The 12,996-nt window shown below is 47.7% G+C and overlaps 2 protein-coding genes across 16 annotated transcripts in view; both read left to right on the top strand.

Moving 5' to 3' along the window:
* The first annotated feature begins 164 nt into the window (after window positions 1-164).
* The window catches only part of LOC118077726 (E3 ubiquitin-protein ligase TRIM10-like), a 51,508-nt gene continuing 38,676 nt past the window's right edge, over window positions 165-12,996 (top strand). Inside the window, exon 1 of the mRNA XM_088663571.1 lies at window positions 165-423. Coding sequence (XP_088519697.1) covers window positions 178-423 — 246 coding nt within the window. The 5' untranslated portion in view covers window positions 165-177. The remainder of the gene's footprint in view (window positions 424-12,996) is intronic.
* The window catches only part of LOC132591614 (E3 ubiquitin-protein ligase TRIM10-like), a 31,408-nt gene continuing 18,702 nt past the window's right edge, over window positions 291-12,996 (top strand). Inside the window, exons 1-3 of one of the 15 annotated variants that reach the window (XM_088663589.1) lie at window positions 291-423; window positions 9,469-9,676; window positions 11,952-12,037. The gene's annotated coding sequence lies outside the window, so the exon portion shown is untranslated. Of the gene's footprint in view, window positions 424-9,192; window positions 9,212-9,466; window positions 9,677-9,955; window positions 10,096-11,951; window positions 12,221-12,500; window positions 12,520-12,996 lie in introns of those variants that run through there. The other 14 variants (XM_088663587.1, XM_088663590.1, XM_088663593.1 and 11 more) reach the window with 14 other exon arrangements.

Here is a 12,996-nt window from a genome sequence, read left to right as displayed (position 1 = left end):
ATTTTCAGGAAGCCTGCTGAAAGGAAGAGCAGCTGCTTCTGAGCAAACCAGTCGGACGGGAACGTCTTTTCCACTTGCTTTTCTCTTCGCATTTTCCTGGAAGTGAGCACGTTCTCCGCAGAGAAAGTTTCTTGGGATGAAACGCAACTCGCATGGAGGCAGCCTGAGCCCCTTTCAATGCCAAAGTCCGAGAAGAGCAAAGGCCCACCTCGGCCAGCTCCACCTTCTCACGGTCAACAACTTGATATGGAGAGAAACCTACAGCTTCTCTCTGCAGGGAACCGCCTTGCTTTCCCTCGATCTCCGGGGTGGGAGGGAGCAAGGAAATGGGGGAGGAGAGAAAAAAAATCCCAAATCGAAAGCTACTCGGCTCACTTCCTCTCCCTCGCGACAAGCTGGCGGCGGAGGATCCTTGCCTGGAAGGTCAGTCCATTCCTGAATTAAACGGGATCCGCTTAGCCTCGCCCTTGGCAGCCCCAGGAAAAGCCCCCTGTCCTTTCCCCCTTGCAGAAAACAGGCGAAGCAGAAACTCAGGCGGACCAAGTGCTAATGGGGGTTTCATATTTCTCTTTACAAAAGGGGAGCTTTCATCTAGGAAAAGAGGGCTGGGTTTTTGTAAAACTTAAATATGATTTCAAAAAAAAGCTGAACCAGGTAAACTTGAAGAGTGCTTGCCCACCCATCCCCGCTGCCGCCAACTTTTAATGGCAAGTGTCCAGTCCTCAGGGAGGAGAGGAAATGGGTGTTATTTTAGCAATCCTGGGGAAAGGAAGTGGATGGACAAAGATGCAGTTCACCCAGCAGCAGTTGAGTGGGGCACGCCAATCTCTGGTTGTTGCCACATCTCTAACACAGAAAACATCTTGTATCACGAACTGGGGGGGGGGGGCAGAGCGGGCAGAAGTGACTATGAGGAAGCGTCACCTCGGACTGTGATTCTGATCAGTCCAGCTCCCTGTCCCCAAGTTGCTAATCTCCCTTTCATGAGCAAGCTTCTGGAGCGAGTGGTCACGGATCGGGTCCAGGCGCTTTTGGAAGAAACCGATTTTCTAGATCTATTTCCATTGGGGTTTAGACCCGGTTTTGGCACAGAAACTGCTTTGGTCGCCCTGTACCTCTGTCAAGGTAAGGGTAAAGGTAAATGACCCCTGGGCGCTTAAAGTCCAGTCAAAGGTGACTATCGGGTGCAGTGCTCATCTCACTTTTCAGGCTGAGGGAGCCACTGTTTGTCCACAGACAGCTTTTCGGGTCATGTGGCCAGCATGACTAAACCACTTTTGGCACAATGGAAACACCGTGACAGAAGCCAGAGCGCACAGAAACGCCATTTACCTTCCCACCGCAGCGGTACCTATTTATCTATTTGTACTGCTGTGCTTTCGAACTGCTAGGTTGGCAGGAGCTGGGACAGAGCAACGGGAGCTCTCCCTGTCATGTGGATTCGAACCTCCAACCTTCTGATTGGCAGGCCCAAGAGGCTCAGTGGTTAGACCACAGTGCCACGCACTGTCAAGAAAAAGAGAAGGGAAACATATCCCTGTTAATTCTCCTCTACCTCTCAGCACTTTTGACACCATCAACCAGGGCCGTCTCTAGGCCTGAGTCTGGTGGTGCGGGGCGCCAGGGCGCCTGGCCACCAGGGGCGCCGCTGCGTCCGCCAGACCCGCCAGAGGTCCGTGCCTCCCGTCGCTGCCTAAAAAGCACAGAGCAGAGGCCGCTGCTGCGTCTTCTCTTTCCCACCCGGCACCCGGATAGGAGAGCCTCCCTGCTCAGAATTCTCGGCAAGCGGGCCGAGGAGGGCATCACAGCAAGAGAGGCCAGTGACCGGAGCCTTCCCTCCCTCCCTCCTCCTCCTCCCCCTTCCCCGGGCCGCTCGCTTGCTGGCCTGACTGGCAGCAGGAACTCGGAGCAAGTCCTGCCGCCGCTTCTTAAGTAGGAGGAGGCCGCTTGTGTCGCTGCTGCCGTCGGTGCTCACCGCCCGTGCTGCAGAGCCGCTCCTGTCTCACCCCAGTTGGTGGTCAGCAGCAGCAGCAGCAACGGGCTGCGGTGCAGCAGTTAGCCAGCTGCAGTGGGTGGCGAGCCCCCTCGGGCGCCTGCCTTGAGCGTGCCACTCTCCCTGGGCCCGGCGCGATCCGGAGAGAGGAGCGAGCGAGCGAGCGGCAGTCCGCAACAGAGCCGCCGTGTTTCCGAGGACATGAGGGCAAGAGCCCGCGCCCAGGCAGGTGTGTTCGGGTCTAGATTATTGTGGGCTTGCATCTAAAGAAAAGAAGCAGGATTGGGAAAGCAAAGGTGACTGCCTCTGTCAAAGAGGCTCCACTGAGGAATCCTAAGCAACACCGAGAAGAGCTTGGCTGCTGGATCAGGACCCAAGGGGGGGAGAGGGGGTCCCATCCAGTCAGGCTTCCTGTCCTCAGAGTGGCCAACCAGTTCAAAGCAGCGACTGGACCTCATTCCTGCCTCCAGCAGCAGAGGGGCATCAACACCATCCTTGAAAGTCTTCTCCTTCCCCACCACATTCCTGGAATTCTGCCCACCCACCACCCACCCCCAAATCATTGGAGCTTGATTCAGGATCCAGCCTTGCTTCTCACCCGAGAAAAATCCCACCACCACCAATGATCTAGGAATATCAGTTATGTTTAAAGTATGTTTGCACATTGTTTTAAGGTCTCCCTTATTAAGGCAAAGGATTAAAGTGTTAATAGAACCTTAGAATGTGAGGAAAAACTATTCCATACAATATACTGCATGAATAATGTGGGTATTGTGAATTTAAAAAGGAATCGTCATTGTTAAAAACAAGGTTTATATAATAAGATAATACTTTGTATTTTAATAAAGTTGTGGCCAAATTTATGCCAAAATGAAGAAGTTATGACCACTGCAAACATTTGTAGGCACAAATGGTATTGAGACTGGGAATGCATGAGTCCCCAGAGAGCACTATGCTTAGAATATCATCACAATTACAAACAAAAAAGGAATATGTATAAATCCTGGGAGTGTTTGCATTTTGTGTTGGAGTCGAACAATTGCTGAGAGTTCCGACTCTGGGTGAATGTGGGCTGAGGACATAAAATGCGGGATCAGCAGCGGCGCGGCACTGGACGTCGCTTCTACGCATATCCCGACATGCGTAGAAGCAACTTTCAGTGCCCAGGCATGAGCGGAGCAGTTCCAGTGCCGCGCTACCCATGTCTGGGCACCAGAAATCGGGCAGCACCAGGACCCAAAATGGAGCCTCCCTGGCAGGTAGGAAATCCAAGCTGCGGGATTTTTTCCAATCTGGGCTGCCAGCGGGAAATGGTTTAAAATACGGGGGTTTCCCTGCGAAACACAGGAGACATGGCAGCTATGGGTGAGGATCATAGTAGAAAAAGAAAAACCCATTCTACCCACTATTTTAATATATTCAAAGCTGGCACCCATCTATCTAGGTGGGTCTCTAGGGAGACAATGGAGTGAGCCTGCTGTGGCTGTAGAGACCAATACAGGAGAGACATGTTTTGTGTCAACTGGGGCAGATGAAGGCACCCGGTTGTGCTGCTGCAGATGCACCGGGGTGTTTCTGGTCTTTGTACTCCTTCCAGAGATCATTCCTCCTCTGGCTACTGCTATGCATACAACCACCTGACTGACTGTCTCCAGGCTCTGCCATCGTCTGCAGGGGATTCTCAGATGGCGGGGTTAATGTTGCCAGCCTTCATGTCATGTTTGCAGATATCTTTGTAACCCAGAGTTGGTCTGCCAATGGGCCTGCTGCCTGAAGCCGGCTCCCAGCCAGATCAGATCCCAGAGCAGAGCAGGGGACTCAGATGTCTCCTCCACAATGCCAGTGATTTCTCTTCCCTTATTCATTCATTGTAGGAAATCAGGCAGAGGGCTTTCTCGGTAGTGGGCGCCCGCCCTGTGGAACGCCCTCCCATCAGATGTCAAAGAGAAAAACAGCTACCAGATTTTTAGAAGAAATAATAATAATAATAATAATAATATATTATAATTTATTATTATAATTTATTATTTATATCCCGCCCATCTGGCTGGGTTTCCCCAGCCACTCTGGGTGGCTTCCAACAGAAACATTAAAATATACTAATATACTAATTTCTTAAACATTAAAAGCCTCCCTAAACAGGGCTGCCTTCAGATGTCTTCTAAAAGTCTGGTAGTTGTTTTCCTCTTTGACATCTGATGGGAGGGTGTTCCACAGGGCAGGTGCCACCACCAAGAAGGCCCTCTGCCTGGTTCCCTGCAACTTGGTTTCTCGCAATGAGGGAACCGCCAGAAGGCCCTCGGAGCTGGCAGAATTGACCTGTGCCTCCATGGACAGCTGTGAGTCCAGAATGACTCCCAGGCTGCGCACCTGGTCCTTCAGGGGCACAGTTACCCCATTCAGGACCAGGGAGTCCTCCACACCTGCCCGCCTCCTGTCCCCCACAAACAGTACTTCTGTCTTGTCAGGATTCAACCTCAATCTGTTAGCCACCATCCATCCTCCAACCACCTCCAGGCACTCACACAAGACCTTCACCGCCTTTACTGGTTCTGATTTGAAAGAGAGGTAGAGCTGGGAGTTCCGGTTCCGCCTGCAGGAATGGCTGACCCTTGTTCCATCCCTCCGACCTTCATGAGGAATTCGGCGGTTGCTAGGGGAGTAAATGGCAACCCCCCTACCTCTCCGGGGGTTACGGAGAGGGCCCGCGGGCCCGCGATGCCCCCAAACCCACCCCGACTGTTCAAGGGGTGGGGGGTGGGGCCTGGGCTGAGAGCACTTATGAAGAGTCGGAACTCCCGGACGCTAAGCTGCATGGCGGGATCTCCATGACTAAAGAAAATAATTAGGCTTAAATTCATGGACATGCTTCAGAAGGAGGGGCAGAAGCTCTGTTTACTGCCAAGGAATTTGCGCTGCTGAGGGTGAGAAGTCAAAGCTGTATTTTATCTGGAAGAAAGATTGATGGGGACGTAACGAGAAGGGAAGCGAGCTTTTTAATTTTTTTCATATACTCTACGAGTTACTTCATACCTTCCCGGACGTGATGTCCTTGTTTGTTTGGAACAAACGAGAGATAAACGATACCTGAGTGAGTAATGAACTTTATAAACTATTGTATTGAGCATATTTTTTGAAGTTGTAAAACTGCTGAAGAGAGAACCCCCCCTCTAACTGGATGGTCGGAGTCCCTGGAATGCGTTCGGTGGATTTATGGGCTGTGACGCACTTTGAATTTGAACAGCGATCTGAAGCTAAGTTCAGCTACAGGGCAAGGAGAGCCACAAATTTATCAAGAGTCTATGCATAATGTGACGGCTGTGTCTTTGCTTGGAAAAGCTGTAAATTTTACAAAGATTGTTGGTTTAAAAAAAAGTTCTAAGAAGAAGCGAAAGTGATCTAAGCTTTCTAAGATGGCGCTGCTCCGTGTTGAAAGACTGACGCAACAGGACACTCCAGACAGAAGATTTATGGGGGGGGGGCGGAACGATTAAAACTCACACAGGAGAAAGAATATATGTGAAATTTCGTTTGATACTTATCTCAGCAGCTGTGGAAAAATCGGATGAAAGAAGAAAACATTTTAGTGACTGGTGGGGAAAGATCGGGATCATTTTGGACTTTGAGTGACGATTTGGACTTCAGAAAAAGACGGCAGTAGACAGTTGCGAGGAATCCCCAAATTTTTGAAGCATGGGAACTCCAGAAAATATTATATGATTTGGCATAACATTCGGTTTAATTGATATGTATTTGTATAATTTGAAATAATGAAATAATGGATGTGATATAATTGTGTTTTAATTGGAAAATTAATAAAAATAGATTATAAAAAAAGAAAGAAAGAGAGGTAGAGCTGGGTATCATCCGTATACTGATGAACACCTAGCCCAAACCCCCTGATGAGCTCTCCCAGCGGTTGCATGTAGATGTTAAAAAGCATGGGGGAGAGGACAGAACCCTGAGGCACCCCACAAGTGAGAGCCCAGGGGTCCAAACACTCATCCCCCACCACCACTCTCTGAACACGGCCCAGGAGGAAGGAGCGGAACCACTGCATGACAGTGCCCCCAGCTCCCAACCCCTCTAGACGGTCCAGAAGTATGTTATGGTCGATGGTGTCAAAAGCCGCTGAGAGATCCAGCAGAACTAGGAAACAGCTCTCACCTTGTGCCTAGCCCGCCGGAGATCATCAACCAGTGCGACCAAGGCAGTTTCAGTCCCATGATGAGGCTTGAATTCTGACTGGAAGGGATCCAAATGGTCCGCTTCTTCCAGGCGTGCCTGGAGTTGTTCAGCAACCACCTGCTCAATCACCTTGCCCAAGAATGGAAGATTTGAGACTGGGAGATAGTTGGCCATATTGGCCGCATCTAATGATGGTTTTTTAAGAAGCGGTTTAATAACCGCCTCTTTCAGCGGGTCTGGGAAGGCTCCCTCACAGAGAGAGGCATTCACCAACCCGCGAAGCCCAGCCCCCAGCCCTTCCTGGCTCGCTTTTATAAGGATCACTCGTCCAAGCAGCCTGTCCACATCCTCGGAGGTAACAGATTGGAATTGATCCCACGCAACTGGACTAGACAGGACTCTAGCACTCCCCCGCCCTGGCCCTGCTCCCACGGTGGAGTCTATCTCTTCCCAAAGCTGAGCGACTTTATCTGAAGGTAGACCTGTTTAGGGAGGCTTTTAATGTTTAATCAATTATTTTATTTTATTTTTTCTGTTGGAAGCCGCCTAGAGTGGCTGGAGGAAAAATAATTATTATTATTATTATTATTATTATTATTATTATTAATAAAACGCTTTACACATCATCCTCTCAGGGCAGCATACTGCAGCAATAGACAGGCATCAGAAGCAATGCAAACCATTCGAGGCTGCTTGATACAATGCTAAGCAGCTGCGCAGGCCTGCCAAGATATAAACAGCAAAATCCAATCAGGTCACTTCTGAGATGGTGAGTCATTTGCAGACAGGGCAGGGAAACTCCCAGAAGCTGAAAACTGAGGAAGTGAAAGTCAGCTGTGCCTTCACTGTGTTGGGAGAAATTTTACTAAGTCCACGCCTCCCTATTTCCAAAGAATAATAGAACTGTCATGTTGGAAGGGACCCCAAATGTAGTCCAACCCCTTGCACAGAATCATAACTAACGTGCACTTTATAAATCAATAAGCAAACCGAATCACAGCCACTCATTCACATTTGTACTTCTCTGAATTTTCCTAATGCACTTTCCCAGTCACGTAATATGTACAAGAATTCTTTTTGTTGCTGCTGCCTGGCCATATTTCAGGGGTGTGTGTGTTTGTGTGTAAGGAAGACTACCCAAAGATAGAAAAAAGGTTGCAATTTTCCCTGTGTGAAGTCTTGATCCAGAACAATACATAGGATAAAATAGATCTCAGAGCCTGACCCCATTGCTGAGTTGTCACACAAAACTAGGGTTGCCATACTTCAAAAAGAAAAGCTGTTGAGCTTTTTTGGCCACAGTTTTGGAGCTTTTTTCATTTTTCTTCGTGCCAAATTGCAAAGAAATTGGACATTTTTGAACTACTTCTGAGGGAAATCAGCAAAAACGACTTTGCCGACATGGGCTGCCATACCCCTGCATTTTCTTGGATATTTCAATGATTTTCGCCTTGACACTGCTTCTGGCCGCAATATTCCAGATATGCCCGGGAAATTCCGGATGTATGGCAGTCCTACCCAAGTAATAATAATACAGACCAACAACTGAGAAAGTGAAAGTCAGCTGTACCTTCACTGTGGGGCAGCAGCCATGATCCAGGATCTCTGTGTTGAACCTATTCACATTTGTACTTCTCTGAATTTTCCTAATGCACTTTCCCAGTCAAGTAATATGTACAAGAATTCATAAATTCAAAGCAAATTTATAACTGCGGGTTAAATCACAGAGCCTAGGGATTGCTGATCAGAAGGTCGGTGGTTCGAATCCCCACGACGGGGTGAGCTCCCGTTGCTCGGTCCCAGCTCCTGCCAACCTAGCAGTTCAAAAACACCTCAAAGTGCAAGTAAATAAATAGGTACCGCTCTGGCGGGAAGGTAAACGGCGTTTCCGTGTGCTGCTTTGGTTCGCCAGAAGCGACTTAGTCATGCTGGCCACATGACCTGGAAGCTGTACGCCGGCTCCCTCGGCCAATAACGCGAGATGAGCGCGCAACCCCAGAGTCGGTCACGACTGGACCTAATGGTTAGGGGTCCCTTTACCTTTAATGCATTTTGTATGTTATTTTCACTAATACCCATGCTGTCATGTACCTATAGTTGGGATATAGTGGTAGCTGTGTCTAATTTCCTTTTGTTGCTGCTGCCTGGCCATATTTCAGGTGTGTGTGTGTGTGTGTGTGTGTGTGTGTGTGTGTGTGTAAGGAAGACTACCCAAGGATAGAAAAAAAGGTTGCAATTTTCCTGGGTGAAGTCTTGATCCAGAACAATACATAGGATAAAATAGGTCTCAGAGGCTGACCCCATTGATTGCTGAGTTGTCACGCAAAACTAGGGTTGCCATACTTCAAAAAGAAAAGCTGTTGAGCTTTTTTTGGCCAGAGTTTTGGAGCTTTTTTTCTTTTTTCTTTGTGCCAAATTGCAAAGAAATTGGACATTTTTCAACTACTTCTGAGGGAAATCAGCAAAAACGACTTTGCCGACATGGGCTTCCATACATCTGGATTTTCTCGGATATTTCAATGATTTTCACCTTGACACTGCTTCTGGCCGTAATATATGCCCAGATATGCCCGGGAAAAGGGATACATTTGTCCTTTTTTGGGGAGGGGGGTGTCCCTCTCTGGGTGGTGATGTGTATTCCTTCACTTATTTTAAAATATGGCAAATGTTCCTGGGCCCTCCTGCTCCTTCTGCCAAGTGGGGCCCTGGACTGAGGGCTCATCCACCCTCCTGCTTGTTCCGTGCATAGAAAACATAGGTCTGAAAGGTTTTCCGTTTCTCCTGTGCTTTCTAGGAATGGGTCAAAGCAGTTTTTTTGTTTGCCCCACTGCTTTCCCTGGGAAAACCCACTGAATTAGGAACAAATGTCAATCCTCAGAAAAACCAATGGATCTTTCCCCCGATTCAGCTGCAAACAGCAAACAGAAGTGTGGGTGACCCCCAAGTGCGTCCGTGGGGCAGAGTCTGCCCTAAAGTGCTTCCCTGATAGCACCATGGAGAGGAGGACGAGTCAAGGATCCAAAGCGGAAAGTAAATAGAATTCTTTTTCTGCATCCTAACAAAACGGGTGTGGTGGAACATTCCGGCAAAGTTCAAAGCTATCACTTATTAACCAATGTCAAATTTATGATAGCTGATGAAAAGACCTGTTCAGAAAAAACATGGATTTGTTTTCTACAGTTATAAATATATGCCAAATGCTTGGTTTTTACCCCAATTCATTATTGAAAAAGAGCAGTTTATGTTCGGAGTGAGATGAGGTGGTGAGCAAATGGTTGTTCTGTTAGGAGGAGAGAAGATGGAGAGGAAAGCTGAGCACACCCAGCAGAAGAAAAGAACAGTTGCTGGTTGTATTTACAGCAGTACAAAGTGCACACCCTTTGCCTCTCCATAAAAAGGGGCAAGGAGACAGGAGCAGGAACAGCTGGAAAGAAAGAAAGGTAACCCCAGTACGTCTCCTTGATCTCCCTGCCCACAAGAGAAGCTAGTCTGGGGGTGAGTATCTGACAACCAAACTCCATTGTATGTTCCCAGGCTGCCCTTTGTCCAAGCAGGTCTATTTTCATTCAGTTCCCAGTGTGTATAGAGGAGCCTTTTAACTGTTCCTCTTCCTTGCCTTCCCCCACCATTCAGCTGAAAGTCAAGCACCTATGGAAATGCTGTTAGCTCTGGGAGAGGATCTCCCATGGGTGTCAATGGAGGTCTTGGCTTGGCACCCAAAGGAGGGATTGGAGCCCTGCAATGGCTTCTGTCCTTGTCTGTCACCCCGGTGCCCTTCCTGGGCCACTCTGGATGCAGCGCCAGGAAAGTGGACCTGCACATGATTGTGTCCCACTGAATGATTATTTAATGGAGCTCCATTATTCTTCCTACTGGACAGGGAATGCATGAAGCAGGCAAACATTTCTGAAAAGGTAACCTGTTTTGCTTTCAATGGGCAATTTTAAGGATGAAGATTTTTGGCGATAAATTAAATTCTTCAGCGGAGCTCTTTTTTATTTGACAGACTGCCTTGTTTTAATAGCTATTTTAACAGCTCAATATATTTCAGCATTTTTTTATGTATTTTGCTTTGTAACGGCTTTGGCTACAGATATTTTTATTTATTTCATAAAATACTGCCTAATTGTGGAAGAACCCAAAGCAGTTTACAAAAAAGATAAAAACAATTCAATTATCTCTAAAAAAATTATAATTACGGTATAATTTAAAACATACAAACCATTTAAACCACAGTAGAGTAGCCTAAAACAAATGAGAACCCATTGAAACTTTCTAATCATCTGGGTTGTCTTGTCTGAATAAGAATCAGCAGGTGCTGAAATGAAGACAGTGAAGGTGCCTGCTTGATATCAATAGGAAGAGAGATCCAAAGTGTTGCTGCCACCATGCTCAATGTTTGACTTCCGACAGATGTAGTGCAAGTATTATGTGGCACCTGTTAAAGTGCCAATTCCTCTGACTGAAGCAGTCAAGTGGGCACATATGGGGTAAAGTGATCTTGTAGGTGAATGATGAATGAGTCTGCAAACTGATTTTTCGTTTGGGTTTTATAGTTGAGTTTCAGAGTGGGACTGTTACACAAAAAATTGGGGTTGACTTTTACGGCCCATCTCTCCATCAAGGGACCCAGCATCCCTAAGTGCATTATCAGTCAGAGAAGAAGCATTTTGTGTCTGTTTGATTGGCATGCAAACATGCACACACTGTTTTTGGCCCAGATTGGGGCGGACTTGCATGCACTCTGCCAACATGGGGGATGATGTGGACAAAGAGTTGCCTGTACAAACAACACAGAAAAGGGTTGTACTTGTAAATCAGACTATGCTCAGAATATTATGTTTGTCCAACATTTTTACAAATCAGTCACTCAGAGATCTGAACAATACATGCAAATTGTTTTTCCGGGGCATGCCAGAGCAAGGTTATGGAGCGAGTGGTCACGGATCAGGTCCAGGCGCTTTTGGAAGAAACTTATTTTCTAGATCTATTTCTATTGGGGTTTAGACCCGGTTTTGGCACAGAAACTGCTTTGGTCGCCCTGTACCTCTGTCAAGGTAAGGGTAAAGGTAAATGACCCCTGGGCGCTTAAAGTCCAGGCAAAGGTGACTATCGGGTGCAGTGCTCATCTCACTTTTCAGGCCAAGGGAGCCACTGTTTGTCCACAGACAGCTTTTCGGGTCACGTGGCCAGCATGCCTAAACCGCTTTTGGCACAATGGAAACACCGTGACAGTAGCCAGAGTGCACAGAAACACCATTTACCTTCCCACTGCAGCGGTACCTATTTATCTATTTGTACTGGTGTGCTTTAGAAATGCTAGGTTGGCAGGAGCTGGGACAGAGCAATGGGAGCTTTCCCTGTCATGTGGATTCGAACCTCCGACCTTCTGATTGGCAGGCCCAAGAGGCTCCGTGGTTTAGACCACAACGCCATGCACTGTCAAGAAAGAGAGAAGGGAAACATATCCCTGTTAATTCTCCTCTACCTCTCAGCGCTTTTGACACCGTCAACCTTCTGGAGCGGCCATCCAAGCTGGTGGTGGGTGGCACGGCTTAGCGGTAGTTGCAGTCCTACTTGGATGGCCATTCCCAGAGGGTTTTGCTTGTGGATTGCTTCTCAGCCCATGGAGCCTTCAATTTGGGATTCCTCAGGGCTCAATCCTATTCCTTATGCTGTTTAAAATCTACATGAAACAACTGGGTGGGGTTATCCGGAGGTTTGGAGTACGTTGTCAGCAATATGCTCTATTTCTCCTTTATATCTGCAGGTGAGGCAGTGGAAATGCTGGACTTTGTATTGCCTCGATAATGGACTGGATGAAAGCCAACGAACCTGGTTCCCTAGACTGGATGGGTGGGAGATCGCCTACTCTTGATGGAGTTACACTTCCTCTAAAGGAGCAGGTTCATAGCTTGGGGGTATATCCTGGAACCTTTGCTGTCACTCGAAGCTCAGGTGGCCTAAGTGACGTGAAGTGCCTTCCATCTGTTTCGGCTAGTGGTCCAGCTGCATCACTATCTGGACAGGGATAGATAGGTTAGATTACTGCAATGCGTTATACATAGTGCTGCCTCAGAAGATGGTTCGGAAACTTCGGCTAATGCAGAATTGGGTGGCCAGGTTGCTCATTGGAGCAAGACGCTTTGAGCATATTACACCGATCCTGGTCCAACTGCACTGGCTACCAACTAGTTTCCGGGCCCAATTCAAAGTGGTGGTTTCACCTATAAAGCCTTAAACAGCACAGGACCGCAATACCTCAAGGACCATATGAACCTACCCAGACCCTGAGATCATCTTCTGAGGCCCTTCTTCATGTGCGTCCTCCTCAAAAGGTCAGGAGGGTGGCAACATAAGAACGGGCCTTTTCTGCAGTGGCCCCCCCCCCCCCCGTCTGGAATGCTCTCCCCAGGGAAGTTCACCTGGTGCCTTCATTTTACACCTTTAGACTACAGGCAAAAATGTTCCTTTTTAACTAGGTCTTTGTTTGATTTAAAGATGTATGGAGGGGGATGTTATTGGGTTGTTGTTTTTGTTTCTGCGTTTAAAACACTCTTTACATGAGAACATAAAAGAGCCCTGCTGGGTCAGAGAGAGGCCTGCCAATTTTACCCTCCTGTTCTCACAAGATGCCACACTATAAACGATTCAGTTCTTGCAGATGCAGTGCAGGTATTATATGGTACCTGTAAAAGTGCCAATTACGTGGATCAAACTGCTCAAGTAGGTAAATAATGAAGGAGTGTGAAAAATGCTTTTTGGTTTTGGTTTTATAGATGAGTTTCAGGCAGTGGGACCAATCGTGGAGGTGC

Source organism: Zootoca vivipara, chromosome 2 (genome assembly GCF_965207765.1).
Source record: "Zootoca vivipara chromosome 2, rZooViv2.hap1.1, whole genome shotgun sequence".
NCBI classification, from domain to species: domain Eukaryota; kingdom Metazoa; phylum Chordata; class Lepidosauria; order Squamata; family Lacertidae; genus Zootoca; species Zootoca vivipara.
The sequence above is the reverse complement of the archived record's forward strand: the minus strand, read 5'-3'. Positions and strand labels throughout refer to the sequence as shown.